The sequence below is a fragment of the Calonectris borealis genome, chromosome 9 (genome assembly GCF_964195595.1).
Source record: "Calonectris borealis chromosome 9, bCalBor7.hap1.2, whole genome shotgun sequence".
In the NCBI taxonomy this organism is placed as follows: Eukaryota; Metazoa; Chordata; class Aves; order Procellariiformes; family Procellariidae; genus Calonectris; species Calonectris borealis.
The window spans coordinates 3792392-3818572 of NC_134320.1; the positions used below are offsets into that span (position 1 = coordinate 3792392).

The 26181-nt window shown below is 40.4% G+C and overlaps 1 protein-coding gene and 1 long non-coding RNA gene across 6 annotated transcripts in view; one reads left to right on the forward strand and one right to left on the reverse strand.

Annotated features, from left to right (window-relative positions):
* Positions 1-925: 925 nt before the first annotated feature.
* On the reverse strand, positions 926-2504 carry LOC142085764 (uncharacterized). Of its 2 annotated transcripts, none has more exons than XR_012674816.1 (2): positions 2220-2504; positions 926-1606 (listed from the first exon to the last, which is right to left on the reverse strand). It is a non-coding gene; the product is annotated as an uncharacterized LOC142085764 (long non-coding RNA). The 2 variants fall into 2 exon arrangements; XR_012674817.1 differs by having other exon boundaries at positions 1243-1428.
* A 263-nt stretch (positions 2505-2767) lies between these two features.
* UGGT1 (UDP-glucose glycoprotein glucosyltransferase 1) overlaps positions 2768-26181 on the forward strand; it is a 48942-nt gene continuing 25528 nt past the window's right edge. The window contains exons 1-20 of one of the 4 annotated variants that reach the window (XM_075158057.1): positions 2768-2978; positions 4843-4978; positions 5390-5528; positions 7405-7487; positions 8040-8170; positions 9012-9124; positions 10304-10478; positions 11764-11860; positions 13586-13664; positions 13863-13963; positions 14854-14953; positions 16062-16122; positions 19221-19312; positions 19987-20137; positions 20412-20531; positions 21655-21740; positions 22193-22328; positions 23235-23366; positions 25664-25828; positions 26041-26161. In XM_075158057.1, the coding sequence (XP_075014158.1) occupies positions 5404-5528; positions 7405-7487; positions 8040-8170; positions 9012-9124; positions 10304-10478; positions 11764-11860; positions 13586-13664; positions 13863-13963; positions 14854-14953; positions 16062-16122; positions 19221-19312; positions 19987-20137; positions 20412-20531; positions 21655-21740; positions 22193-22328; positions 23235-23366; positions 25664-25828; positions 26041-26161 (2068 nt within the window). In that variant the 5' untranslated portion in view covers positions 2768-2978; positions 4843-4978; positions 5390-5403. Of the gene's footprint in view, positions 2979-4171; positions 4268-4842; positions 4979-5389; positions 5529-7404; positions 7488-8039; positions 8171-9011; positions 9125-10303; positions 10479-11763; positions 11861-13585; positions 13665-13862; positions 13964-14853; positions 14954-16061; positions 16123-19220; positions 19313-19986; positions 20138-20411; positions 20532-21654; positions 21741-22192; positions 22329-23234; positions 23367-25663; positions 25829-26040; positions 26162-26181 lie in introns of those variants that run through there. The other 3 variants (XM_075158059.1, XM_075158056.1, XM_075158058.1) reach the window with 3 other exon arrangements.

Genomic DNA, 26181 nt, shown 5'->3' on the forward strand with positions numbered 1-26181 from the left:
TGTAGTCCGCGCGCACGCTCCGCCGGGCGAAGATCTCGCGAGACGCGGGAGGGGCGGTGCCCCGCCTGGGCGCGCTATTGGCCGTGAGCCGTGGGGTTTCCTGGGAAACGCGGCGGGGGCGGGGCCAGCCGGCGGCCGCGCCCCCCCCGGTGGCAGCTGCAGGCGCAGCGGCGGGCGCCGCGTCCCGCCCCGTTCCCCCGGGCACACGCCCCGCCCCCGGGTGCTCCTCCCGTCCGGCGAGCCCCGTCCCGTGCCCCTTCCCTTGGCCCCCGCGGCCTGCACCCCCGCCGGTGCCGTAGGCAGGGCTGCCCGGCCGGCCCCGCCCTGCCAGCGCCCCGCGGGCCCGAGCCCCTCTCGCCCTCCCGCTTCTCGCACCGGGGCGGCAGGGGCCCGGGCTGGCCCGTTGCAGCGGGTGTTACACGCTGCCAGCACCACGGTACGACGGATGCGTACATGGAAATAATTCTGCCGACAGCACTCGGCGAGAGGTTTGCCCCTCGCTGCTTCTTTCCCAATTTAAGGATCACGGAAGCGCCCTGAGGTCGGGGAGGGCTGCGCAGAGCGCAAGGCGCCGAGAAAAGGCGGAGCAGATCGCAACCGCCGGCCTGACACGGGAAATGGAGTTTTGCTGGTGCGCGCCTGCTGTGCTCAGGGAAAGGGGACTTTGCAAATAAACGGGCTGCATCAATGAACACCTGACTCCAACATCCCTCGTCTCTGGCGTAAATACCTGCTACGAACTGGGACAGAGGTGAAAAAAGAAATAATTTAAAAATCCCCATGGTGACTACGCACATTGCAACCCTGAGACGCCGCCAGCGCGGGGCTGCCTCCTGTCTGATCGCGCACACCACTATTTCCCATGACATTGTTCTCGTTTAGGTCCTTGTGTCTTGAGGCTCAGAGACAACATCAGATAAGCAACTGTCATTTTCAAAGTTTTAGTAATATTTTAAAATTAAACCAGAAAGAAAACCTTGTAGTTACAGAATCACATTTGAGTAATCCCTAATTTTGCCTTGCGCACCCTTCAGGTTTGTGTCGTGAGCAACCCCACAACAGCTGTTGAGGAAGCTCTGGGCAGGGACAGCGGTTCAGTTCACTTCGGTGGGATACTGCTCCTCAGGGTGACCATCGATCAGGACTTGAGACTTGTCCTGCGGCTTGACTCTTGGGACACTGCCCTTACCCTTGTCAAAGTTACTTTGCCTGGCTGGACTCCGGGTTTTATTCGGGCTCAACACCTCTTGAATGAGATGTGCGGTTCCCTCCCCCATCCCCGTGGCTCAGAAAGATCACAGTAACACTACGGAACGTTCAGAGGATGTGGCAAGGACTATCGGACACGGAGCACGTGAAGAATGGGTACATGGGGCTGGCATCTTCGGGCTGGAAAAGGGACCGTTCAGAGGGAATTCTGAGGGAGAGCTGCAAAACCATAAATGGTATAGAGAAGATGAATAAAGAACAACTGTTTTGTACCTGCCATATGCTGCTTTCATTTCCCCTCACATGTACACTGTAAACAGATGAGCAAGTGAAAGGAGCTGTTCTTTGCACAGTGTGACGAAGCTGTGGGACTCTTTTTGACAGGACAGGTTGCCAGCTAGACAAGTTAATGAAAGAAACAACGTTGGTTCCACCCTTGTCTCTGGAATTACCTACTTCTCAAACTGAGACTGCACAAATGTTCTGGGAAAATCACTGCTCTGTTTGTCCTGAGCTCACGCTCTTACCCGAGTGCCCCGCGGCTCGGGTAGGGACGTAGCCATGGACTGAACAGGTCCGCACGGACCCAGCACGGCTGCTCTCACGTTTTAAGATGTGCCCCCCGGCCTGCAGGTGACGGTGTGCCAACACACGCAGGGTGCGCGGTGAGGAAGAACCCGCCATGCGGCTGCTGACGGGAGCGGGATTTCAGCGCGGCAGCGCCCGAAGCCACCCGCCCCCCGCACGGCGCAGGCTGCAGCCGCCGGCCGGGCCGCGGGCGTTCCCTGGGGGCCGGGCGCGTTTCGCCGACAGGCCCGTGGCGGGCGGCGCTGGCTTCCCCGCCGCCCCGCAGGTCTGACTAACGCGGCTCTTTAAAGCCACCGGCTCCAGCGAGCGCAGCCGAAGAACCGCGGTGGCTCCGGCCGGGCCCCGCCCGCTCCTCACCGCCGGGCTTGGGCGGTAACAGGCAGCTGGCCCGACACGGGCCCGCGCCCCGCCTGCCGCCTTACCGGGGCTGCCGCTCCGCGGACGCGCAGGACGCCGGTAACGCCGCTCTGAGGGCTGAGGGGCTGCGAGCTGCGCTGCGCCAGGCGCCAGCGGCCCCGGGAACGGCTGCGTCCCGCGGCGGGAGGAGGGAGCCGGACCGCCCCCGCCAAGACCCCCCGAAGATGGCGGCCAGGTGACGCTCTGGCGCTGCCCCGCTATAACTCTATGGCGGTGCGGCCCCTCTCGCCCGGCAGCGGAAGCGCTGTGCCCGGAAGCGGCGGGAGCGGCACGAGCCGGAAGGGAGCGTGGCGGCCGCTGGCAGGTGCGGTTACCACGGCGACCCGCGCGCAGGGCAGGGCAGGGGAGGGGGCGCGGGCGCGGCGGCGCCTGAGGCGGCTGGGCGCGCGGCGGGGCGGCCGAGGGGCGCGAGGGAGCCGCCGGCGGGGCCCGGGGCCGCCTCCCTCAGGGCACCTCCGCCGTGCGGGGGGGCCGGCAGCGGCCGCGGGGCTGGGCGGGCCCGGGGGGCGGTGACGGCGCGGCGGGTTGGGTGGGAGCGGGCGGCCGGTGCCGGGAACCGCTACGCCGCCGCCCCTCGGCCCTGCGGAGAGGAGCGTCGCTGCGGGGTCGGCACCGCTGCGGCGGGTCGGCGGCGGGGCCCCTCCATCGGCGTGCGGCCTCTGCGCCTCGCTGGGGTCGGTCAGTCAGCGGCCGTGGGAGCGGAGGGAGGCTGGAGACCTTCAGAGGCCGCGCTCGGGGGTTAAGCGCCCTTCGCCATTGATTGGGTTTTTATCTTAATTGGGTTTTTTTTTGGGCCGTCAGCGTTGTCTGCATTACCGCCGTTCAGTCAGCGCGCCTTGTATCGGACGCGTAGTGCGGCGGGTCAGGTTTTTATGAAAGCTCGCTGGATGCTGACCAGTAGCTGGAACAAATTATTTCTAGTCAAAGCTCTTCACGCGTGCGATTTGGGACTAACCGGTTAAACGCCATGTTTTAGTTTCGGTATCTACAACACAGCAAGACGATACTCGCGCTTTAGAAGACAGAAGCGATCCGGGCGTTCTCAGCGATCTTTACTCGGTTCAGACAGACCTTACTTCAGCGTTGTGGCATCTTTGTCCAAGCAGTAGGTCTTTTTTCTTTTGCCTTCCTTGAAGTGGAGCATTTTACCCGCTTGCTACCAGGCAGACTTCACCGTACGTGGCAGAGGTCAGTGCTCTCTCAGTCTGCCAGGACCCGCGGCTATGGGATGATTTATTCCTTTCTCTAAGGCAGGATGTGCAAGTTTCCAGAAGTCAACTGTATTTTAAACGGAGTAACGGGAGGAAAGATAAGGAGGAAAAATATTTATAAAACAAATGAGGGTTGAAAAATCCACTTTACAATGTTGTAATTCAGATTGGTTTTTGCTTTGTTATCTCGCACACAACACAGCTGGATCTCCTCATGTCATTTATGTTCATTCCTGTGCCTCTTACCTCTTCTGTGCTCCGTGGTGTATTTTTATTTTTCTTTGAGATACTGGTCTTTCCTTTGTTTTATGGCTCTTACTACTCAGGGAGTGTAGATACTTCTAATGTGCAGGTTTTCAGTTGGCTAAACTGGTGTCGGGTGACAATGTGTCCTTTTTTTTCCTCCCTCCTATTTCATACAGAAAAAGGCTTTTATTACAGTCTTTCACAGAATGAGAAAACAGGCATGAGAGAGTAGCATGGGAGTTTTAATCGTAAGAATGCTGTACAGTATATTCATTTACATGTTCCAAACTACTGTGTATGATTTGCAGTGGATAAGAAGGACCCGATTCTGGGGGGAACTGCAAACCTTGTTTTTTTGTTGCGCTTGGCGGAAGCCAAGGTTTCACTCCACAAATATTGACTGAGCTTCCTCCTGTGCACGCAGCGAGTGGTAGTTGTAACCGTGCCCTGTCATGCGATGCCATCTGTCTGCTTCCCAGGTGCAGCGTAAAACAAATGTCGTGTGCAGCTGAGCAAGTTGCTCTTCGTATATTGTAGCAGGGCATTTCTGGTTTTAATCTGAAAGAAAGGACATTGAGATACAGCAAGAGCAATGGGTGAGCGATTGCTGGTGAATTTTAGCTGGAGTAGTGTAAAGCTTTAAAGGGAGTAGGATGAGGTGGTTTTGTCATCTCTCTATATATATACAGGTAAAGCTATAGCTACAGATCTATAACACATATGCAAAGACTATTTTTTACACTGAGATCATCATGAAAAAGAGACACGAGTTAGATCCTGACAGGCTGTCGGGTGCGATATACCTGGAATTTGAGTGGGCTATTTTTCCAATTGGGGGATGAATGGGAAATGAGTTATCCAGAAAAATATTAAGAAGTGAGAGAGCGCCTGGGTGTATTTTATACTGTAGTCAGAGAGGGGAAATAAAGCTTGAATTTTTGGAGACTGTAATGGAAAGCTAACAGAAGAATTCAAGTCTTCCATAAGCTTAAGAGTTGTGGGCAAGGAAATTCCACTCAGCTTGTGTTACAGTGAATAGGTCAGAGAATATATAGGCATGAAAGTACACATGAAGGACAATGAAGAAATGGCTTTTTTTTTCCCCCTGGCTCATTTCTTGCAGTAAATTGTATCATTTGAGTCTATCTTCATTATTTCATTCATTTTTCAGCTTCTGAAGTTGGTGGTATTTAGTGCATCCAGGAAATGCTTGTTTCTTCATTCCCCGGAGAAGAAGTCCACTGTAGCCAGCAGAACCTAAAGGGCTGACTAGGGAACCTTAACCTTGCCTGGCTCTTCTGACATTGGTTAGTACACCGGCTGATGTATTTGTGCAAATACAAAATGTGACTGTACCTCCCATAAAGAGAACAGTGAGTTGGTTTTCCAACTAATTTGAAATACGCGGTTTGTAATACCTCTTCTTAAAGCCAGTAGTATATGATGTGGGTGTCCCAGAACAGAAGTTGGTTTGAAAGCGTAAATGTAGAGGAAGCTGGAATTGAGTTAGATGTAATTGCAGCTCAAAATCCTTGTCTCTTTTCATGTTTGCATAGTATTTTTGATTTTGTAAGCCCAGGTGAGACTATGATTATCTCACTGATGCATTGCATTAAATGGGCCACTGAATCTTAAAATATGCCTTAATATACGTGAGATTCTGTATTTATAAAAAGAGACAATGCAAAACTAACTTTTTTTTTCTTCATCTTTTTTAGGTTTCTTCTATAAAATGGGAATACTTATTGCAGTTCTTGGAATCTGGTTCAGCTCTTCACTTGTAAAAGGAGATTCTAAGGCTGTCACAACATCTCTAACTACAAAGTGGTCTTCAACTCCTTTATTACTTGAAACAAGGTAAGTGGATTGTGATTTTTTCATTGACAAATCAGAATATGCTTAGATGATAAAGTAATGTGTTCTCTTTTTCATTTGTTTTGTGGTGCTTTGGGTTCTGGTCGTTAATAATTCATTGGCAGTATTAACACATAGTTGAACATGATCATTGCTGTGCTTGGGGAGATGGGATGAGTTTTTTAAAGGAGATAGTAGTAGTTTTTAGCGTGATAAATTCTTTCATTGTGCATTAGAACAAACATTAATAACACTAATTCCATAGTAAGTACTTTTGCCTTATGAAGTTTTACTCAAAGCACTAGATGGAGAGGTTTAGCATGGTCTTGTAAGATTCCATAGTAAAAGATTTTTGACTTCAGTGACGACTATATGTTTTGATATGTATCCGTTGCTTGCGTACGTTTAGCTCAGTTAAACTTGAGTTTAACTTTGTTCGTATGAGTTGTGCATTGATTATTTCAAGTCAACTGCTTTGTTAAGAGTTGTGCAACTCAGCCTGGGGAGATTTCTTCTATGGTATTAAAGATTTCTTTTTTTTTTTAAAAAAGACGCTATTTAAAAAGAAAAAAGAAAGCAAAATGCTGCCTTTCCACTGCCAGTCTACTTAGCACTTTAGAAGTCCCCATCACTTCATTTTACACTATTGTAATTTGGAGATGTCTAAGCAATATAGGACTTTTAGATTTTTGCATAAGCGTGTGTGTGTGTTTAATTTTGTTTCACTTAAGGGTGCTGCCACATATGGCATTCTGCCTGTGTTACCACAGGCTGGTTCACACGAAAATAGTTGAGCATTGGTGGGTTTCATTCAGATGGGCACGGCTTTGGGTGGTAGGACAAGTGTGTCATAGGTGAAATTACTTTTCTGTAACCTTCTCTATAGAAGCTGAAGTTTGAAGACTGGAAAATCCTTAAGCAGTCAAATGCAAAGCTCAGGTGTTAATGCCAGGATTTAAATACCCTGACAATGCAAGACATTTGCTGGGGAAAAGCTCACCCTAAGAGACTGAAATAGTAAGCAAATAATTAAAATAATGTGCCAAAGGCTTGATATATAACCTAACCATTATATTCAAAGACTTTGGGTAAGTAGGATTGTTCATCTGGAGTGAATTGCAGAATGATATAGCACCGCAGTGTAAAATCATTCCTGCTGTTCAATTTACTTAGCCCAGCACTGCAATTCATTACCCAATTGTTCAAGAAGTACTTATCACCTTAGGTCAGAACAGGTTGAAATGAACACGCAAGCTGTTGGGGCAGGTAGTAGCCTCCAAATCTCGTGTGGTAGCATCCTTTAGCATGTGAAGCATGTTACAACTTTAGACACGATAAAGTATTTGTTGTTAGCCATGTTTAGAGAATTATTTTACTATCTACTGTTGTATACCTACCTAATCACATGCTTAATATATGGTGAATTACAACATCATGATTTGAAGCTGTGACTTCTCCTTTTGCTCACTTAAAAACAAACCAACCAACCCACCAAAGCTAGTAGTTCCAACAAACTTCAGTTGTTACAGCAAAGTAAACAAAAAGGTATGTTTCTCACAGAAGATAGCTACCAAAGAAATGCATTAGGGAGGAGAGCTCCCAGCATGCCCACTGCTGTCTGCCAGGGGTCTTTGAGAGATTAATAGGTGCTTTACAAGCTTCTTTCATGTACCATGTGTTTGTCCTGGCCTGCAACTATTATTTGTTCGCGTTTGTTTGGTGTTTAGCTTTCCTAGTCTGCTTTTTCTAGTAACATATGGTTTTCTGATATAGGTAAACATATGGTAGGAGCTAACTTTCTGTAAAGCTTTACAATGTATTAGAATTGTAACTTGAGAGAAAATTCATAGATCTAGCTAACTCTTCTCTTCTTACTCAGTGAATTTTTATCAGAAGAAGGTCAAGAAAAATTCTGGAATTTTGTTGAAGCCAGTGAAAATATTAAGACATCTGAACATGATGGTAAGTTTTCATAATACTTTTCTTGATGATGACTGATAGTTGACATGGTTGAAAAATAAACTAAAATGTTTTGTGTTCTGTTGTGTTAGTATTGTACAAGTCAACTGAAGACTGATTTCAGTAATGTTTTTACTGTGAAGTGCTCAAGGCTTTTGGGTATCTGTTTGACAAAAGCTGTAGTGGACGAGTCTGAAACATGTTTTACTTGCCACTTTCTGTTTCAGTGTGAAGTATAAAATATTATAAATGCTTTTTCTCTGTGTTTCTATTTCTCAACTGAAATTAAAAGGGAGCTTTTAACTGTTTCCCTCCTCTCCAAGCCTATGTTTGCATCCTCAGGAACGTATGTAAGTGTAGATCATAGCTCTCTATTGAACTTCAGTCTCATCCATCTGACCTGGCTGTAACGAAAATTGAGGAGGAACGGTCATGTGCATATTTACAATTAATGTCGTGGTCTTCTCTTCGTATAAATCACAATTAAGATGAAAAATCCCCTCTTCAATGAGAATACGGTATAGAAAGGTAACTGCTTGTTCTTTGGCTTTGCAGGTAGTGATTATTCTTCTTACCAGGAAATGCTGAAAGTGGCCTGCCAGAGTCTGTCACCTTTGCAGCAGAATTTGTTGAAATTTTCCTTGTCTTTACGCTCCTATTCTGCAACAGTTCAAGCTTTTCAACAGGTTAGTACAGCACAGGGGAACTCCTCAAATGATTTGTTGAGCATTACGTAAAGCCCAGGAAGGAGCAAGCTGTGTAAGGAGACATTTGAGAATATCAAAAATCTTGAACTGATTAAGTGCGTCATTCATCTGAGCTGAAGAGCATATGCATATTCTAATTTCATTGGGTGCCAAATGTGAGTCCATCTGTCTAGAGTAGACTAAAGAATTGGGATTTTGAAATGTCTGCCTATCTTTGATGCCCGCTGCACTAATAAATGTGTAAAGATTCTTATGAGGAAAATCCCTATGGCTCCGTTGGTACTTGTTTTGCTGCTGCTGTTCCTTGAAGATAGTAATCCATGAATATGTAGCTCTAATGATTAGAACCCATAAATGGAAGTTTGTTGTACTCGCTGTTCTCTTTCAAACTCAGGGTATCATATAGCTCATTGCAAATTGTCTCACATTACAATGTGCTTTATCCAAGTAATACTAGGAGACATCTTCCTTTTTCATCTGGAATAATTTTATCATTTGATGCTTAATAAATATAGAGGTTTCTGATGTGTAATGCAAAAAAACCCCAACCAAAAACTCCACAATTGCAAGCCTCGCTTTTTGTACCTGGAACTAATATTACAGTAATAGACTGGAAAACTATTTGTAATAAGTTAAGACTTAATTCTCAATTTTGCAGTTTTTACCTTGCATTTAAATTATGTAATAAACAGGGAAGAAGTACTAGTTTGGAATTTAGGAAATCGAAGAAGAGCAATTGCTACAGAGCTATGCTGTTATCATTTTCACTTGTTCTAAGGACAAACATTCAACCTACTTTATTACAAATATTTTAATACAGATAGCAGCAGATGAACCTCCACCAAAGGGCTGTACCCTATTTTTTGCTGTGCATGGGGAGAAGACGTGTGAATTTGACTCTCTTGTAAACCTTTTACAGGCAGCTTCAGAAAGGTATTTGCTTAATTTCCTATCATTGGATTAGCTCTTAAAATTTAACCTAGTTAGACTTACTGCTGTAAAGAGATTGTAATAAACCAGTAGTTTCTACATTCTTCAGTATTGATTTATACTGTCTGTTGCTTGCATAGAGTGGCAGTCTCTTATTTCTTATGAATCCAGATTGGAATGATTGTTTTCTTATCCCTTGCTCTTTGATATTCTGCTAGGAGGAGGAATGCTTTGAAAGTGCATGGGGAAAGTTGGAAATGATTTGTTGAAGGACAGTAGGAATATGTAAAGGACAGTAGGAATATGAAAGTAGGAATATGTAAAAATATGTAAAGGAATATGTATGTAGGGAGAATAAAAAGAGCTGGGCTGCATATTAAAATGATAGTTAATATAACACAGATCGTTTCATGAATGGCTTGAAGCATGCATAGTATTTTTTCCCTATATAATTTTCTTAGCATTAACAAAGAAAACTATTACCACACAATATATTTCAAATTAAGATTTCTTTACAAGAACAGAACTTGATTGTAACTTTTAGTAACAAAAAGAAACTATAAAAAAACCCACCTAAAATTTCAATTTGTCTTCATAGTAATCTTGGTAGTTTTGGTTTTTGTAAGCATAAAGAGTTTTTTTGTCAATGTGCAGACATATGGCATCTATAGCTCACATGCTTTTCTGACTCACTGGCAATAATTTAAATATTTCATTGTATTTTAGACAAAATTTAAAAACAGAAGTTGAAAATAGTTTTCTCATTCACTTTCTTGTTTGTATACTAAGCAAGGACAGGGTCCTCTTGAATTTGAGTTCCTGGAACATTTTCTCTGCTAGCCTTTTATTTTTTTTTTAATACAGAATTTATGAATCACCATCAGGGGAAAAAAAAGTTAATTGAAAATTTAGGGGAAGTGGTTAATTTTTAAAATAAGGATCATATTAGATTCAAAATAGCACCTAGCTACTTGTTTCATTTTCATGTGTCCATTTTTAACAAAGCTTTATCAACATGCATCAAGTGCTGCCGACCTTGATAATATGTGGGAATAGCTTGACATATGTATTCGGTGAAGACAGGAAGAGTGATTAAATGTGTGAAAAAGAAATTTTGCGTATTGCATTGAGTGAGGAAATGCTATGAATCACAGTGTGATAATCTTCAATGTTCACTCTTAGGCCAAAGCCATTTTTGTTCAAAGGGGACCACAAATACCCGGTGTCAAACCCCGAAAGTCCTGTCGTCATACTTTACGCCGAGATTGGCTCAGAGGAGTTCTACAGATACCATAAGAAGCTTGTTTTAAAGGCTGAAGCACGAGAAATCACTTATGTCCTCCGACACTATATTGCTGTAAGTGTATTTGTGCATTGTAACAAAGGTTTTTGACATGGAAAGAGTAACTGGCCTGGGTTTTATAAAAGAAAAATGGCCTAAGTTTGTTCCCTCTAAATTGACATTTGCATGTGTTGCTGCTTGATATTTATTTGGAATACTCAAAGTTTATTTTTTATTGCATGTAGCTGAGGAATTCAGAGTATTTATCATTTGATTTTACAAATGCAGAGTTAAACTCCAGATAAATTACAGAGTTTAATCAAAAAAAAAGTTGCTCCACCTATATTAGATTATAGGAAATAGTCAGATCTTTCCACAGTCAGGCCACTTAGTTACTCGATATGAAAAGCAGAGATTAACCTTAAGGTCCCATTTTCAAATGAAAGGCATTGTTTCTGTAGCAATTTTATTACAGAACCACTTACCAGTCCTAGTGCAATTTATCCTGGTTTCCATCTCCCTCCCCTAAATTGCCCATAACCACTGGATTACTGTTTAACTCTACATTTCAAAAGGTCTGAGAAATTTGAGTTGACTTTTTTCCTGAATATTGCTTAATGTTGCTAAAACCTGCAGTGTAGTAGGTCGTAGCCAGACTTGAATGCAAAAAAAAGCATCAGCTGGATCACTTCTAGCGATATTTGCGCTTTTGATAACATAAAGTCATACACTGCATACACCACTTTCCTTTTAAAAAGTAATTTGTTTATCAGTATTGGGAGGAGTATTTACATTCAAAATTAAGTGTATTACACAATAGATCTTCATACAGTTGCATGACTCCTGTATACTTCAAAATACTTTTCAACAAGTGACCATGTTTGTTTCCCATTAAAGTGAGAACTAATTATGTGGCTCTCTTGAGTCATCGATTTATCCATTTTTTTATAATTCTCTGTTGTAACTCTTCAGTGAATGTTTCATTTTTGAATGTCACAGTTGAAGTTCCTTTCCCTCCTCTATCTGATTTGATGACATAAGTCTATCCTGCTGTACTTGGCTTACACGCTGAGTCCTGAAAACATTGTTTTGTGTTGCTTTTTGCTTTGTGGTTTTCAGCGGTTTTTTTGGTTCATAGAGATATCTTTGCTGTCTGAAATTTGAAAAGTTTTGTTGAAATACTACAGCAAATATACATTACTGCAGAATCACTTATTGTATTTGTTTCTCACTTATGCATTACCAGTTATGACTGAAATGTGTACCAGCTTGAGATTTCTTAGCTTTGGGAAATGGCAGCTTTTAATTTGTACATCAAAACAAAAAGTGGCAATATTGTACTGTTTGCTTTTCCTTACAGAATCCCAGTAAAGAAAAAGTCTACCTCTCTGGCTATGGTGTGGAACTGGCTATTAAAAGTACAGAATATAAGGCCAAGGATGATACACAGGTGAAAGGTGAATTATTATTTTAACTATTTTAATGTGAACATTTTAATTTTGCAAAGATGGTTTTATATTTCTTTTAATATGAATGACTGTTTGTCTGAATTGCAGATATTCTTCTTTCTTCAGCTCTGAAATCACTTCTCTTCCTCTCTCTTTTGGGATTATGTTCTTTATGAAGCGTATCTTTGCCATGGCACTTGTCTTCTGTCTTTGTAAAATGCTGGGCACAATGGAGTCGTGACTCTGCACTAGATCTTAGTAATGGCACTACTAATGCAACTAATTTTTTACCAGATAACTAGATTCTCTGCAGATGTAAAGCAATTCCTCTACCTTAATTTGCCTTAGCTTATCCATCCTCAGAGCAGAATGTGTTTCCTGTTCTTTGGGAAAACAGAACTTAGAATTCTGCATGATTTTTTGCTTTCGCTGCTTTCTTTAGAGGACTGATCTCTGTTTTGCAAACTCTCATGCACCTGCCAAAACTATTTTGTTAGGGTAATCTCTGTGTGTGTATACTTTTTATTTAGACATTCACACACACATATAAAACCCTAGAATTTCCTGCTTTTATCTTGGACTTTAAAAGAATTTTCTTCTTTTTTTCTTTTTTTTTTTTTTTTTAAGTTGGAGATAAGTTGTGGAGAACAGAACTCAGATTTTGAATTGGGTTCTTTAGGATTTTGCAGTTTTATCAGCTTCTAGATACAGATCTAAACTCTGACTCGCAATGTTTTGCCACTATCTAGAGTATAGACACATAAAACCTTTGGTCTTTATTTGTAAAAGTCTTTAATTTTAAGAGAAACTAACATATTGGAGGAGGTGATCCAACTTAAGATTTCTGTTACTGTGTGAGAATTTCCATTAATTTGTCATCAAAAAGTCAGCAAAAGCTCTGATACTGTTTGTAGAATAGGACATTGGAGGCCTTTGTCTCTTCAGCTGGGGTGGGGGGAAGTAATTCTGGGGAAGACTTGTTATTTGTAAACCTGTTAAGTTTTATACCAGTATTGATGCAGTAATCTAAAATGTTTTACAAAATGGAAAAACTGTACTTGCATTGTTACGAGCTGCAAATAGCTCATAGATAGTAAGCTGCCCGTTAGAGGTATATGGTTCTCATCCAGCTCCTGTCTGATTCTGGGGAAGTTTGAGTAGGCAGTCTTTTATTCGTGCCTGTGCTGTTTTGGCTTGTCCAGAAGCAAACACTCATCTAAAAGGTCAGGACCTTTAGTTAGACTTGAGCATAAAACTTCTAGATTGGAGCTGGCTTGTGTCCAGCTAGTTAGGAGATCGTGTGAATCTTTTGCACAGGTTTCTTTTTGATGTTTAAGCCCAGAATTGGACTTTACTCAGATACTATTTTTTATCATGTATTTTGGGGCTTAAATCAGGGGAGTGTTCACAATTGAAGTTTAGACTCTACAAAGCTGGCACGTCCTGAAAGTTCCTAGGTCCTAGTGAATTCCTCTGCAATGCCTAGGTCTCTGAGATTTCCACTCATCTTAAGCTTTTCCTTCTCAATAATCCAACTTGGTTTTATTTCAGCTGTTACTGTGTTCATTTATAAAGGTAATGTCTGTTGGATACAGGTCTAAAAGTAAACCTGAAACTTGCCTTTTCTTTCTTCTTTTCGGTTACTGCAGTGTAGTTTTGTTAAACTAATGAAAATGAGCGTGAGAACTGTTTCTGAATAGCTTGGTAATAGTGTTGCTCTCTTTGTGTTTATAGGCACAGATGTGAATGCTACAGTAATAGACGAAAATGACCCTATTGATGAAGTGCAAGGATTTCTGTTTGGAAAACTAAGGTAAAACTCAGTTGTAAGTTGTTGTCTTTGTCATATCAAAAAACTTGATGCAGAGATGCTGATCTTTTGCTTTTTTTAAATGTCTGAGTTATCCATATGTGTTAGCAGCATACTTTTTCATATGTTAGTTTCTTTAAACTTAGCAGCAGACTTGCTTATAGGAAACACAGAAGTTGTTTTACCCTCATCCCCTTTTAGGCAGTTGTATCCTGACTTGACAGAAGAGCTGAAAGAGCTTAGAAAACACCTCGTGGAAAGTACCAATGAAATGGCACCTTTGAAAGTATGGCAGTTACAAGGTAATCTGTATGAAGACTTTCGGTATTGTACTGCAAAAACTTAATGTTGTCTTGTGTTCCGTGCAAATGAGGTTGCTAGTGGCTGCGTACAGCTGAGAGCGTTTGACTGTAAATTCCTATTTTGGAAAATACTGGATTTTCTAAAGTGCCTTTGTAGAATCCTGTTGAAATAGCTTTTAGAAAGATTGCTTCACAGGACTTAGGAAATGAGGTTTGCTTTCTATATTGTGAAGTACAGTAAGCCACTTGCTCTTAAACTGACTACTTGTATGATCTGCTAAATGCAGAAAAGCAAAGGAAACAAAAAGTTTCTTTCCATGGTCACATTCGTGGTGTGGAAAGCTGAGATTTCTCAAGACCAAAAGAAAACTGTATTTCAAAAGCACCTGCATGCAACTCTGGCCTGTTTCCCTGAAAATCATCTGTAGAGGTCTGTGGAAAGGCTTGTCATCCTCTGAAAAAAAGAGTAATTCAAAATGCTGAACATATGTTGTAGCCACAGAGAATCTACATATCCAACAGATCTATATATATCTATCTACATCCAACAGATGGCTGTTTATATTTCTAGCTTGTGAAACAATTACCCAGACCCCTTCTGAAGGGCAGATCCTCCCATCTCAGCCAGAAAAAAAAGTGATGGCCTGGACTCACTGAAGCAACCCTGTAGACAGGATACATTGGTTCATTTTGAAAGGGTTACTGACTTCAAGGCAACAAATAGAAGTTGAATACGAGGAAGAAGATTTTTAAAAAAGTATCTAAAGGTGCAGATAGAAAAGTATCTATAGGTAACAAATAAGCAAAAAAGTTGAAAGCTAAAGTTAAGATGCCTCTGCATTGGCTTGTTTTCAGTTTAGAGTTCTTGACTTCTATTTTTTCACTTCTAGATTTAAGTTTTCAAACTGCTGCTCGCATTTTAACTGCTCCCCCTGTGGATGCTTTGATGGTCATGAAAGATCTCAGTCAGAACTTTCCTACAAAGGCCAGGTAACTTTAATTATGAGTTCTAGGAAGTCTTCTTACTACCTTTTTTTCTGAGCAGAACCTGAGACAGGCAGCATTGGTTGGGTTAATGTCTGAGTTTCCATTTAGCTGGAAGCAAACGTTTATGCAGAGAAGTTCTTCAGCCTGTGATTACAAAGAGGATCTTATAGTGTTTTTCTTGGATGGCAGTTGCTGTGGACTGGTGGAAAATTTGACAGAATTATCTGTGCTATTGTTGCGAAATGCTTCTCAATCTTTTGCATCAAGTCCTCAAGAATTTATTGGATAGGTTTTCTGTTTGGTGGCTTTAAGGTTTATCTATTCACTGGATTCCACTCTTCTTCTGGGATCCACTTTGCCAAACAGCCCAGTCAATCTCGTGCCAGAGACTGATGTGCAATTCCACTGTTTTTTGCACTTTGTCAATGACTGTATTGAGCATATTCAAATTAATTTCAAGAAATTGAGTCATAATCTGGCCTGCCCAACCAGTCTAGAAATATATTTCTTTTGATAAATTCCATGGCCTGGGTTGCGAAGATGGTATTATAGGAGCTCCTCCTTTCTGAGTAGGTGGAGATATATCTGAGAGTAAAAAGAAACTGAATTCTGATTTTATTTCCCACTAACTGATATTAAGATTGTGCTATTTATAGCTTCTTAAGGTAGACTTTGCACTCTCATTGCCTTTTGAGTCAGGTCTGTGAGCTGTACTCGCCCATTCTGTGATGACACAATCCCTAGATCCAATGTAGGGAAAGGAATGGGAACCGACAATCAGTGGTGAAATCCCTCTTTTTTTCTACTGCCAGCCTCCACCTCTACCTTTCTGGCAGCTGCCCTCTTCTATGGTTAATGTGAAATTAGACACTAAGAGTTGGCATGTGGTTAACATTTTTATGTTCTGTTGAATTATACAGTATAAGAAAAGATAGTGCATCCTACTGTTTAATGGTACCACAAAGTGCAAGTGCTTCTGATTGCAGCTCTTTATATTAGGAGACTAAATATATTTATATATAAGGTACAAAAAGTAGGATAAGTAGATATCTAATCTATCCATTAGGTAAACAGAAAGATGATTCACAGCATGATGTTTTTATTTCTGTAGAGCCATAACAAAAACAGTTGTTTCTTCAGAACTCAGAGCAGAAATTGAAGAGAACCAAAAGGTAATGTTTCCAGAAAGTAACCCAGTGCTTTTGCACTTATGTTTTAATATAAATTCAAGCTTTGAAAATAATGATTCTATTTAAAAGTTTAAATTTTGCTCAAAATAATGGCCTGGTATTTTCACACACAACTTTGTCATAGTATGCATCTGGGAAGTAAAGAAGTGGTGGATTTCCAAACATGGATTAGGAACATAATTTAGCTTGTTTGCTCAAATAGGAAAATAATAGTCATAAATTCTTTGAGTGAGATCACTGTGTTGGGGAATGATGATATGGGATTTTGTTCACGGAGCTGCCCCTACAATAGTTGTTTACAGTAGTCAAGTGTTCTGATAGTTATTTGGCAAGCACTTGTTAATGTATATGAAAGTGACCTTCTGTTTGGCATCTGAACTCAGAATCTGGTAACTGTATTTATTTATCTGTATAAAATTAACTTTAAATGCAATGGAAGTACTATGTTGTTAACCCTGGGGGAAAATTTAGTTACAGAAAACATACAGTGTAGGTGTTCTCAGGATTTCCATGCAGACTGTCTTAATCTGATCTACAGGACAGCACTGTGTCAAAAATGAAGCAGCAGAAATTTTGATGTCTATGTCACATCAGTCTTTGCTTCATTTCCAAGTTACACATTTGTAGTCATGACTTGCCAGCTAAAGTTGTATAGAGATGGTTAATACGTTAACTGTAGGACTGTGCCTGCCGAGTGGCCTTCTTTCAGTCTCTGACGTAGTTCTTACTTGAGTGGTATAGCAGATGTGTGAAGTCTGAATGTCATAGCAGTACTTGTCCTGGGTAATAGTAAAAAGAAGGCTGACTTCAAGTTACTGATTTTAGGTTTTGATTGTATTCTGGACTTCTCAAAGGCAACTAGATGTTAAAAGTGCGAGTGCTTTTTAGAGGAAGTTATTAGAGTCAAAATGTAGTTATTTTTAGATTATTTTAAAATGTCTGAGCTGGATGAAACGTAGCTTGTTAGAAAGCTATTGCTTGACAAGCAAATATATTAAGCATCTTCTTACAATTTTAAGGATGCAGAAGAAATTTAGTTCTCATTACCCAATTTGAGATGGTGCTTAGATATCTGAATTCATCAGTGTTTACAAGGAAGTCACAGAATAAACTCGAAACCTTCTGCCATGGCTTAGAATAATTCATACTATGTGGAGGAAATGGTTCCAATGTTGGTGCTTTGAGAGTGAAACTAGTGAAGGAATAAAATTTAACAGCTATCCAAGTAAGTCTACATGTGCTTTGAAACAGAATCATTAAAAAAACCCAGGTTAGAGGGACCTCTGGAGGTCATTGAGTAGGCTCTGGTGTTTGCAGAAAAATGCTTCAACAGCTCTGTTGTGTACTTGGCATTAGCAAAGCACTGAAAAAAACAATAGCCACTTGGCAATTTTGTACAAGCTTTTGTACAGAATTTTGTACAAATAAAATACACCTGGTAGTGCAGTCTGGATAGAGTGCAAAATAGAAGTGTAAGATGGTAATAAAAACAAAGCCAAACAACAGCTTTTGTTATATGATCTGTGCTGATCTATTAATACATTTCAGTCTCACTTGGTATTATTAGGAAAAATACAAAGTATGTTAAGTATACACTTATGTCTTTGTTTAAAATCTAATCAATGATATTTGGCTAGTCTAGTAGTAAATGCAAAGTTACCTGAAATCTACTTACAAGTCCCCTGAGATTCCTGTTCTGAAAGAGAAATCCCTTGTTGTTCAATAGCGATAAAATCAGAAAAGAAGGGATGCGGTTTGACACTGTCGTCCGGTGTGGTTCTGGAAGGGACAAAGTATAGAATGTAAGTGCAAGCTAAAGCTACCTGGTGGCTTTTCTGTTATGTGTTAGATCAGACTGGTCCACAGGTAAACCCACGATTTTGTGGATTCATTTTTATTCAAAGTATGTCTAGGCTACTAGATCCAGATCCGGCTAGACCTAACCCTGCCTTTTAAAGCTGTTCTTTGCATGACTCAGTTTGTGTGGATATTATTTGATAGTGAAGTTCACTGCTATTAGTAAGTTATAGTTTACTATGTAATTATCCACAAAAAGATACAATTTAACACTGCATGTACTCAGCTCTTTTCTGGGAGCTTTTTTATTTAATAAAATACATAAATTCTTCCTGATTAGATGCTGCTTTCCTGTTCTTGGTACTTCACATGGTACTTTGCTATTCCTCTGTTTGCTTTGCTCACATTCTTCATGATAGTAGTGTTTTTAAATATCCAAATACTATTTTTCTCCTTCAGTGTTGATCATGCCTCTTAATAGAATTTTGTAACTGGTACAGCAAGACAAACATGACATTGCTTTCTTCTAATACCTCTTAAGTTTTTAAACAGAATTTTTCATGCTAGAGTTGGGAAATTTGCTTCAGAAGGACTGTGTTCTATTCACCTCTTCTGATTCAAAATTGTTCTCTGTGATGGCCCCTCAATTCAGGGCCAAGTATCCATTCAAATTGGGTACTTCTTAGAGGTACTTGGAAGACATTCCAAAATATTGATAAGACTTTTTCCATTTGTGTGCTGCCTGATTTTGGGGAGATCAGACTACAATGGCAGCTCATCTACTTTTTATTGATAACATACCCACTAGGTCAGGACTTAACTTATACCTTAAACACAGTAGTTAGTTCCACTAGTGAGCTCCATGCAATATCCAGCAGTTTCGGTCTGTTCTGCCCAAAACTGCGTGTTAAAGAGCTAAGACAGGTAACTGGATGCTATTTGTCCATTTTTCTTTGTTGGCTGTTAGCTAAAAAAAAATTAAATTACTTCTCTCAAGCATTTCTAATTATTTAATCTGACTATATTTAAAAAGTCTACTCAGGGACTTTCCAATGCACTACCGAATCATGCAGAAACAATTAGAAGTCCCATTTATGTATCTATGCTGTAAATAGCTTCAATTGTTTTTTCCTCTGGTATGGATGCACAAAGTCAGCAAAGACTGTAGTTGAGAAGTAATGTAATGCAATAAGGGAGATAAAATCTACAACTCTGACACATTAAACTCTAGTAATTTTTTTCTGTGCAGGGCATTCTTCTAATGGCCTTCTACTTTCTTTCAGTATTTCAAAGGAACATTAGGATTACAACCAGGAGATTCTGCCCTGTTCATCAATGGACTACTTATTGATTTAGACACTCAGGACATATTTAGGTAGGAATGTTTTCTTTTTCAGAATAATTGTATCCTGTTTAGGAGTTTGCATCCTCTTGTGCATAGATAATAAAGTAATTTAGACAGTTTTGAACCTTCTTCACAAAGTCTATATCTAGACTAGGTTTAATTGTTAAGTACTGGAAAAAGCAAATCATGGTTCCTTCTCTTATGCCAAGTGCATTTCTAAAAAAAAAAAAGCTGATGTGAAAACTGGAATGCCCTTGAATATTAGAATGGGAAGTCACCTTTGTACTGTTCTTTTGATCTGTGCTGTGACTAGCAAGATTTTGGTCTCCAAGACTGTCAGCATACAGATTTTATTCTGAAGATAGTAGACTGATTCTCAAAGGATAAACCACTATAAAGTTTTCATCTGAAAACCACGCTATATCTTTGTCAAGATTTGTTTCAATAATGTGGAATTGAAATTACATATGTATATCATGCTTTAGTTATCTTTATTTAATGTAGTTTTTCCTAGAAATATAATATAATTGAATAGGTTAAGTTATCTCAAGTTTCCTAGGACAGTTAGAAATAGGTGATAAGTAAGAAGTAATGCATAGACATGGCAGACTTGTTTATACCTTTCATCTGTTAACCCTTAGCATAAGATCAAGTTATTTGCTGTGTCTTTTAAAATTCAACAACATTTTTTCTTTTCCTTCCAGCTTGATTGATGTGCTACGCAATGAAGCTCACGTTATGGAAGGCCTGCACAGCTTAGGAATTGAGGGTCTTTCCTTGCACAATGTTCTGAAGTTGAACATCCAGCCATCAGATTCTGACTATGCTGTGGACATCAGAAGCCCTGCCATTTCAGTGCGTATGGTTTTATATAAGAAATACCTTATTTGCCATTGGGCAGTGCATTCTTAAGCTGCCAGGGGAACTTCTGTTCTTACTTCACAATCAGCTCTGAAACTGCAGTGAAGAAAAAAAGAAAAATAAGGTTATAAATATAATTAGCTCTTTTTAAAAAGCTTAACTTTTTATTCATACAGTTCTCAATATAGTATCTGATTTTAAAATATTTTACAGTCTCAGACTCGAGCAGGAGGACTGTCAACCATTTAAATGCCTTTTTTTTTTTTAGTGGATCAACAACCTCGAAGTTGACAGTCGGTATAATTCCTGGCCTTCCAACGTGCAAGAACTGCTGCGTCCCACGTTTCCAGGCGTGATCAGACAAATTAGAAAAAACTTCCATAATTTTGTAAGTAGTAATCTGACTAGAAATGAAATGTGCATTTTTTTCAACAGCAGGGATGTTAGCTTTTCCAACTCACCTACATATATGTTGGATTCTCTGTCACTTAAGTATCTTGAGATCACTTAAATATCTTGAGACAGATCTAAAGGTTTTGCTCTAACTAGTAAGTTATGGCTGAGATTCAGCGATTACTGAGCATGATTCTCTGGCATCTATTAGATACCACAGATTGCTTCATCAATGGAAAAAACTATCGCCTGACAAGTGAGAATTTGGTGCATTTCAACTTTGTGATAATACCTGAAGTTGATTAATGAAATCTCTCAAATTTGTTAATTGGTATCTTCTTGACAGGGTTAAGACCAACTTCAGTTGTTTCAGTTAGAAAGAATTCTTGCACCAAGACTTCAAAAGGCGATCATCAGCCCTCAGCTTAATCCTGAGTGTCCTTTTAGTCTCTAGGTAAACTACTTAAAGTTAGATCTAATAAGGAGTTTGTAAATTCTGCACTGTAACTCTTGTCAAGTGGTCCTATAGAACAAAGGACTCCTTGGATTAGTGGCCAGTAGGGACTTGAACCACCTCAAGCTGTGGGAGCATTTGTTATCTGGAGTTCAGTACTTTTAACATTGAAACTATTAAATGCAAAGGCAACACTTGGCATGAATAAAGGGCCCTAAATTCATTCTGCATGGCCCAGTTCTATCTGGTTTGGGCTTGCTCTGAGAATGTCTTAGCAGCATCAGCTCTCCGGGGGGTTGAGCAGAGCAATGTGTGTTCCTCAGCTCTGACAAACATCTGTCTCCCATCCACATCTTAATGGGTGGATTTGTGTACATGCAGAGGCAGAAGCCTAGATGCTAGGGGATACTGAGTAAAAGAGGAAATACCTAAGTAGTCCGGTCTCTTCTGGTTAAAGGAGTGGTTTAGACAGGGTATTTTAGACAATAGACTTAAGGACTTTAGAAGAAACTATTATTTAGTGGGCCTCATCTCCCTGGCAGTGTATAAAATAGGACTGATGATAATTCTGCACTGAGACCTGAATGAAGCTATCTCTAATCAAAACCCCGTATCTTGAACTTCTTAAGGGAACAGAAACTTTTCAATTGCAATTTATATGCAGGTGCTGATAGTAGATCCTACTCACGAGACCACAGCAGAATTACTGAATGTGGCAGAGATGTTCTTCAGTAACCACATCCCACTGAGGTAATCACTGTGTTTTAACGGGAATTTTTTACATCAGTTTTATTTTTGTGACTTTTGCAATTGTAAAATTCTCGTTGCTAGGACACTGTAGAAACGTTAGATATCTTGTGTTGGTGGTTGGGAAGAGCATTTACTAAATACTGTTTCTTATTTGAAATTTTTTTAATATAACTTTTGCTACTAGCAAAACAGAGTTTGGTTTCTTTAACAGTCCAAAAGAAACTTAAAAGCAAGTACTTTGGATGAGAGAGATGAAAAGCAAGATTCTGATGGACTCACCATTAGAGATTATATGTCCTAAGTTTGATTCCTGGCCACTCTGCTCAAAATCTTATCAGTCTATTCCGGAAAAAGCCTTTGTCTAAGATGATGATCGTAGCTGACAGTTGTATGAAGAGCTGATTATTTATAAGTATAATAGATTCGTGATCTGGGGATTTGTTTGGTTGCAGGATAGGACTAGTCTTTGTGGTTGATGACTCGGAGGATGTTGATGGGCTTCAGGATCCCGGTGTTGCCCTCCTTAGGACATACAATTATGTGGCACAAGAAATGGACAATAATTATGCTTTCCAGACCATCATGTCTGTAAGTATTCATTTAAGAGGGAAATTAATGTTTTATTATTTTCCATGTATGTAAGATTATGTTAATGTGCTAGTCTGTAGATAATGGAAGAAGAGTATCTCCAAATACTAGTACCACACAATACATGTTTCTTTGTAAAGTGCTTTTGACCTAACCTTAACAAGTGAGACTAGATTTAAATGTGACACTTAACAGTTTTGCACATTTTTCTGATCCTGCCTCTGCTCATTCTGCCAATGAGTTCTAAAGTGCCGTATCCCTTCAATACTATAATTTGTTCTGAACAGTTCCTGCTGCATACTTTCGCCACATCAAAGGATAATATAGGTGCTAGTAAATGCATTTTCACTTGTGGTTTGACATTGTTGTACAAATCTACAAGCTGGGGCATACTGTAACATTAAACTGGTGGTAACTTTTATTCTCATTTTTTTTGGTATGTATTTGTAAGTCAAAATAAAATCTTGTGTTTTCAAGAGGGAAACAGTTACCTACTTTGTGTGAGGTCTGTTGTATTTTTTATAAACATGTCTTCAGTTCTGAAGGGAAGGACAGTACTTCACATATGCTTTACTGGAGCCTTTTTTCCCCCAAAACACTACTTTTCCCCCTCAAATACCTTTTCTAATTAAAGATGCAAGTTATTATTTAAAGAAATAAATGACATTTACCTCTGTCCAATCTCACTGGGATGACTACAAGGTAAAGCAAAATAATTATAAGAGCTACAAGTGCTTAGGAGCTGTTATTGCAGCTAATAAATGTGAAAATATGTTTTGCAATCTGGCTGTTAATGCCTTATCATTACTGGAATACAGGTGACAGGTCAACTTACTTTTGGACAGAAGGTAAGGACAGAAGCTTTACAGTTGCAGCTGTAAACTTATATTCGTATCCCCCTTTCAGATATATAACAAAGTAAAAACAGGAGATCAGCTGAAAGTGGAGCATGTGGTTAGTGTTCTTGAGAAACAGTATCCTTATGTGGAAGTCAACAGTATTCTGGGAATTGATTCTGCCTATGATCAAAACAGAAAGGTAAGAATTCATGAAATACAGCTTTTTTCACTTTTTTTGTTTCAACACCGTTTTGAAAATATAGTTACGTACAATTTCTTGATCCCATTCTCTTACTAACCAGGTAGCTATTTTGTTATCATGTAGTACTTTAATAAGTATTTATGTTCAGCACAAAGCTTTATATAATATATTGTAATACATATTTTTTAAAAAATCTGTATGTATAGTACCAGAACCAAGATAATGTTCTTGTGACTCATAAGTCATGCTTTCATTCTGGTATGCAGTCTTTTGTAGAATTTAAAGTTGCTTAAAAAAAATCAAGGTGATGGAATGGTTCATAAGAAAACCAAGGGGCTTAATGTCTGGGAGGGATTGGTGTAGGTTGTCTTTATTGCTGTTTGAATACTGTGTGAGATAAAGTAATGATGATGAATTCAGAATGCCTTTTCTATAGCAAGTGTCATGGTTTAACCCCAGCCGGCTACTAAGCACCACCCAGCCGCTCGCTCACTCCCCCCAGTGGGATGGGGGAGAGAATCGGAAGGGGAAAAGTGAGAAAACTTGTGGGTTGACATGAAGACAGTTGAACAGGTCAAGCAAAAGCCGTGCACGCAAGCAAAGCAAAACAAGGAATTCCTTCACTCCTTCCCATTGGCAGGCAGGTGTTCAGCCATCTCCAGAAAAGCAGGGCTCCATCATGCGTAATGGTGACTTGGGAAGATAAACGCCATCACTCTGAACGTCCCCCCCTTCCTTCTTCTTCCCCCAGCTTTATATTGCTAAGCATGATGTCGTACGGTATGGGATACCCCTTTGTCAGTTGGGGTCAGCTGTCCCAGCCGTGTCCCCTCCCAGCTTCTTGTGCACCCCCAGCCTAGTCACTGGTGGGGTGGGGTAAGAAGCAGAAAAGGCCTTGACTCTGTGTAAGCACTGCTCGGCAGTAACGAGAACATCCCTGTGTTATCAACACTCTTTTCAGCACAAACCCAAAACACAGCCCCGTACTAGCTACTGTGAAGAAAATTAACTCTACCCCAGCCAAAACGAGCACAACAAGGCATTCAACACTCTTCCTCAAATAATTTCTTGAAGTTATTTTCAGGGTTGATGCTTTTCTGTATGGAGAAAACTGGGAGAGCAAATCACTATTGGATCACTTATATGTGAGATGAAACAGATTTTATTTCGGGTTCTATAGGGGGATGGTTATGTATTTTTGTCTTATATTCTAAAAGAAAGAATGACAATACTGTCTACCATAGCTCTGTAACACAGATGATACTGCCTACATCTGTAAATGTAAGGAATGCAGTCAGGCTTGTATAAATATGCTTGTATGCACACATGCTTTCCATCTTCCGATGTACGAAAGTGAAGGGAGAAGCATTTTGAGGAAATCAAAACCAATAAAAGTAAGGCAGGAGAGGCCTTTTCAGTTTACATAGTGGACGCCAAATCAAACCCAAACAAAGCAAAAGCAACCACCCCCTCCCCAAGAAACTCCTAACACATGCAAAGTGCTCTCCTCCAGGAGACTTGAGAGGCCATTCTGGAGGCCTTGCTACAACTGGTGCACCTAACACCATTCAGCACAACCACATCTTAAAACATTGCAAAGCCTTTGGATAAGGAAGGAAGCCTTTAGAAAGAGCTTATCTCCATATGAAGGACACAAGTTAAAACAACACTGAGCACTCTTTTATGTGATCTGAGCTTTTTGATATTTGTGTCCTTAAAAGGTCTGGAAAGCCCTCAGTAAGAACCTCTAAACCAGATTAATTTCTGTCCGTAACAGAGTATCAATAATGATGGTGCATTTTGGAGTGGTTGCCCATGAAATGGGGAAATCTGTCTTGACCTAATAACCCCCTCCGCCACAAGTAAATGTTTTTTCACAAGTTTAAGAAACATGTTCGTAAAAAATAAAAGAAAAAACCTCTACCCTGTCTTATGTTACAACTATCAATGCTTGCATTGCATTTGCTTCCTGTTATGCATTTTTTGCTATTACCAGAAAGTGCTCATTGGAATTAATTTATTTACAGTATGAACTTAATGGAATATTTTGCACTTCTGTATTATGTAGTAACTTTTTTTGCTTTGAAACTCTGAAAGGCAAGGACATCTTCTGCGTGTAAGATACAGAAAGTGTCTTATGCACTGCGTAAAATTAATATTCTCTGTATCATATAAAAGCTGGAAGGACATCTTAGTGTGCTTAGAATAGACTTGTGTGGATATTGCATGGAAACGTTACAAACCCCTGTGGTAATGGGCTGACGTGGTAAAGCTACTTCTTTCCCTGTCCTTAGGCAGCGAGAGGTTACTATGAGCAAACGGGTGTAGGTCCTCTCCCTGTTGTGCTGTTCAATGGAATGCCTTTTCAAAAAGACCAGCTGGATCCTGATGACCTAGAAACTGTGACAATGCACAAAATCCTGGAAACCACAAGCATCTTCCAGCGAGCTGTGTACCTGGTAGGTGCGGAGTTCAGCCATGACTTTAGAGAAACAAGATTTGGAAAAACTGACTCAAAAGTCCCTGAACATGTAATACACAAGACAACTTAACTTGCATCATTTCTTGGTTTGTTTTGTTGTTGTTGTGTTTTTGGTTTTTTTTTTTTAAGTTATCTAAGGCAAATATACATGTGAAATAACAAATAGTGCTTCTTTCTTCTTTCCTTCAGGGTGAATTATCTAATGACCAAGACGTGGTTGAGTATATCATGAACCAGCCCAATGTTGTTCCAAGAATTAACTCAAGAATCTTAACGTCTGACAGAGAGTACCTAGATCTGACAGGAATGAGTAAGGGATGCTTTTAATTG